This window comes from Hordeum vulgare, chromosome 5H (assembly GCF_904849725.1).
Source record: "Hordeum vulgare subsp. vulgare chromosome 5H, MorexV3_pseudomolecules_assembly, whole genome shotgun sequence".
Classification (NCBI taxonomy): domain Eukaryota; kingdom Viridiplantae; phylum Streptophyta; class Magnoliopsida; order Poales; family Poaceae; genus Hordeum; species Hordeum vulgare.
Window position 1 is genome coordinate 509,006,744 of NC_058522.1, and position 3,313 is coordinate 509,010,056.

General features: G+C 45.3%; 1 protein-coding gene across 1 annotated transcript; it reads left to right on the plus strand.

Annotated features, from left to right (window-relative positions):
- Window positions 1-1,264: 1,264 nt before the first annotated feature.
- LOC123398668 lies at window positions 1,265-3,112 on the plus strand (the record flags this gene model as incomplete). The annotated part of the gene is made up of 2 exons (XM_045093118.1): window positions 1,265-2,298; window positions 2,701-3,112. Coding segments are annotated over exons 1-2 (1,446 nt in total), but the record flags the coding sequence as incomplete, so codon positions are not given.
- Window positions 3,113-3,313: the final 201 nt, after the last annotated feature.

Consider the following 3,313-nt stretch of genomic DNA (forward strand, 5'->3'; position numbering starts at 1 on the left):
GGAAAAATCCTAGTCAGCGTGTAATGGTGTGTAACTCTTTGTATGTTTAGCATTTTTGCATAAGATATGATGTGATGAAGACATTGACACTTAAATTCTAGTCTAATTGTGTGTTGTGCTCTCACAATTTTCATGAGTCGGATACTACCTTTTTATGAGTGTTTTTCTCAAAAATGTTGGAGAATTGCAAAAGTGGCCAAGACCCATGGATTTTCCACGTCCGACTTCTTTAACAAAACCAAGTTGCTTTTTCAAGGGTGCTAATTAATATCGGTCGATATTCCTTCCATTCTCACCCTCTAGCTCAACTATACTGTTGCCTCTACAATGTTAAGGTACAATCAATTTCAAATTGGTATTATAACTTTTATTCAGTATATTCAGATTCATGCCTACATTCTCAATCATGTTAATTTTGAGCGGGTGTCAAGCGGAGATACCCTCATGGACTGGTGTGCCATTGGTGTTTTGCGACCCCTTGACTCTGTCCAAAGTGGAGCGACAACAAGGACATAACCAACAAATCAATAGTTTTCGTTTCTTTGTTTAGTACAGCTTTTCTAGCTAGATTTCTAGAACATTTTTATTAGATGCATCTTGAGTCTCCATATGGCTATTATCTTATATATATTGGTGTTGGAGTGGCATATATGGTTACAATCTCTCTTCACTGGTAGAAAAAGAGGCTTCCGTCCAGCCCCATAAGTCGCGACACTGTAGGAACCGCGACTAATGATTTCTTTAGTCGCGGTTCGGCAGACGAACCGCGACCAAAGGCCTGGGCCAGGGCGCTCGGTGGCCAGCTGGTGCACGTGAGGGGCTTTAGTCGCGGTTGGCCAGGCCAACCGCGACTAAAGGTGCCCAAAGGCCTTTAGTCGCGGTTTGCCATGCCAACCGCGACTAAATCTCCTCCCCTATAGATACCAGTTCAGCACACTCACTTAGCCATTTGGTGCCACTTCTCTTCACAAGCTTCACAAGGGGGTGTAGGTTTGCTTTTGGTTCCTCTTATGCACACAAGGTGTTTGATCAAATGCCCCAAGAGCGCGAAACAAACATGATATGAAGTGTTGGAGCCACACTTGAGGTTCCTCATTTATTTTTTCCTCCTCGATCGCGGTTAGCAACTTGAACCTTTCATGCATGTGTGTCATTAATAAAATATGCATGTGTGTTGTTCATTGTTTAATTTCTATTGTTTATAGCTAGTTAGTTTAACAAATGCATGATGGTTAATTATATATTTTATATTATAATAATGCAGATGAATCGGCAATGGATGTACGGTAACCGACTCTCCCGCGAGTTCACTACGGGTTTGAAAGATTTCCTCGTAGTGGCTAATGCGAACAAGCAGAAGGGTTTTGTTATCTGTCCATGTGTTGACTGTAAGAATCAGAAGGGTTACTCTTCCTCAAGAGAAGTTCACCTGCACCTGCTTCGGCACGGTTTCATGCCAAGCTATAATTGTTGGACCAAGCATGGAGAAAGAGGGGTTATAATGGAAGAAGATGAAGAAGGGGATGATTTCATGGATGAAAGCTATCTTGCTCATTTCGGTGATACTTTCATGGAGGATGCTGAAGGTGAAGGGGAAGGTGAAGGGGAAGGTGAAGGTGAAGAAGAGGCACGTGATGAGACCGTTGATGATCTTGGTCGGACCATTGCTGATGCACGGAGACGCTGCGAAACTGAAAAGGAGAGGGAGAATTTGGATCGCATGTTAGAGGATCACAGAAAGTCGTTGTACCCCGGATGCGATGATGGTCTGAAAAAGCTGGGCTGCACACTGGATTTGCTGAAATGGAAGGCACAGGCAGGTGTAGCTGACTCGGCATTTGAAAACTTGCTGAAAATGTTGAAGAATATGTTTCCAAAGAATAACGAGTTGCCCGCCAGTACGTACGAAGCAAAGAAGGTTGTCTGCCCTCTAGGTTTAGAGGTTCTGAAGATACATGCATGCATCAACGACTGCATCCTCTACCGCGGTGAATACGAGAATTTGAATGAATGCCCGGTATGCACTGCATTGCGTTATAAGATCAGAGGCGATGACCCTGGTGACGATGTTGAGGGCGAGAAACCCAGGAAGAGGGTTCCCGCCAAGGTGATGTGGTATGCTCCTATAATACCACGGTTGAAACGTCTGTTCAGGAACAAAGAGCATGCCAAGTTGTTGCGATGGCACAAAGAGGACCGTAAGTCGGACGGGGAGTTGAGACACACCGCAGATGGAACGCAATGGAGAAAGATCGACAGAGAGTTCAAAGATTTTGCAGCTGACGCAAGGAACATAAGATTTGGTCTAAGTACAGATGGCATGAATCCTTTTGGCGAGCAGAGCTCCAGCCATAGCACCTGGCCCGTGACTCTATGCATCTACAACCTTCCTCCTTGGTTGTGCATAAAGCGGAAGTTCATTATGATGCCAGTGCTCATCCAAGGTCCGAAGCAACCCGGCAACGACATCGATGTGTACCTAAGGCCATTAGTTGATGAACTTTTACAGCTGTGGGGCAGACCTGGTGTCCGTGTGTGGGATGAGCACAAAGAAGAGGAATTTGACCTACGAGCGTTGCTTTTCGTAACCATCAACGATTGGCCTGCTCTTAGTAACCTTTCGGGACTGTCAAATAAGGGATACAATGCATGCACGCACTGCTTACATGAGACTGAAAGTGTACATTTACCAAATTGTAAGAAGAACGTGTACCTTGGGCATCGTCGATTTCTTCCGAAAATTCATCCAGTAAGAAAGAAAGGCAAGCATTACAACGGCAAGGCAGATCACCGGCCGAAGCCTGCGGAACGCACTGGTGCTGAGGTATTTGATATGGTCAAGGATTTGAAAGTCATCTTTGGAAAGGGTCCTGGCGGACAATCAGTTCCGAAGGGAGCTGACGGGCACGCAGCCATGTGGAAGAAGAAATCTATATTCTGGGAGCTAGAATATTGGAAAGTCCTAGAAGTCCGCTCTGCAATCGACGTGATGCACGTTACGAAGAATATTTGCGTGAACCTCCTAAGCTTCTTGGGCGTGTATGGGAAGACAAATGATACAAAGGAAGCACGGCAGGACCAGCAACGTTTGAAAGACCCTGATGACCGGCATCCGGAACGGTTTCAAGGTCGTGCCAGCTACGCTCTGACCAAAGAAGAGAAGGTCATCTTTTTTGAATGCCTGAGCAGTATGAAGGTCCCGTGTGGATTCTCGTCCAATATAAAGGGAATATAAAGGGAACGATGTTGTAGATCAGCTGTACATGTTGGCCAAGACACCATCTTCGACTATAACGACTTTCCAAGGGTACGA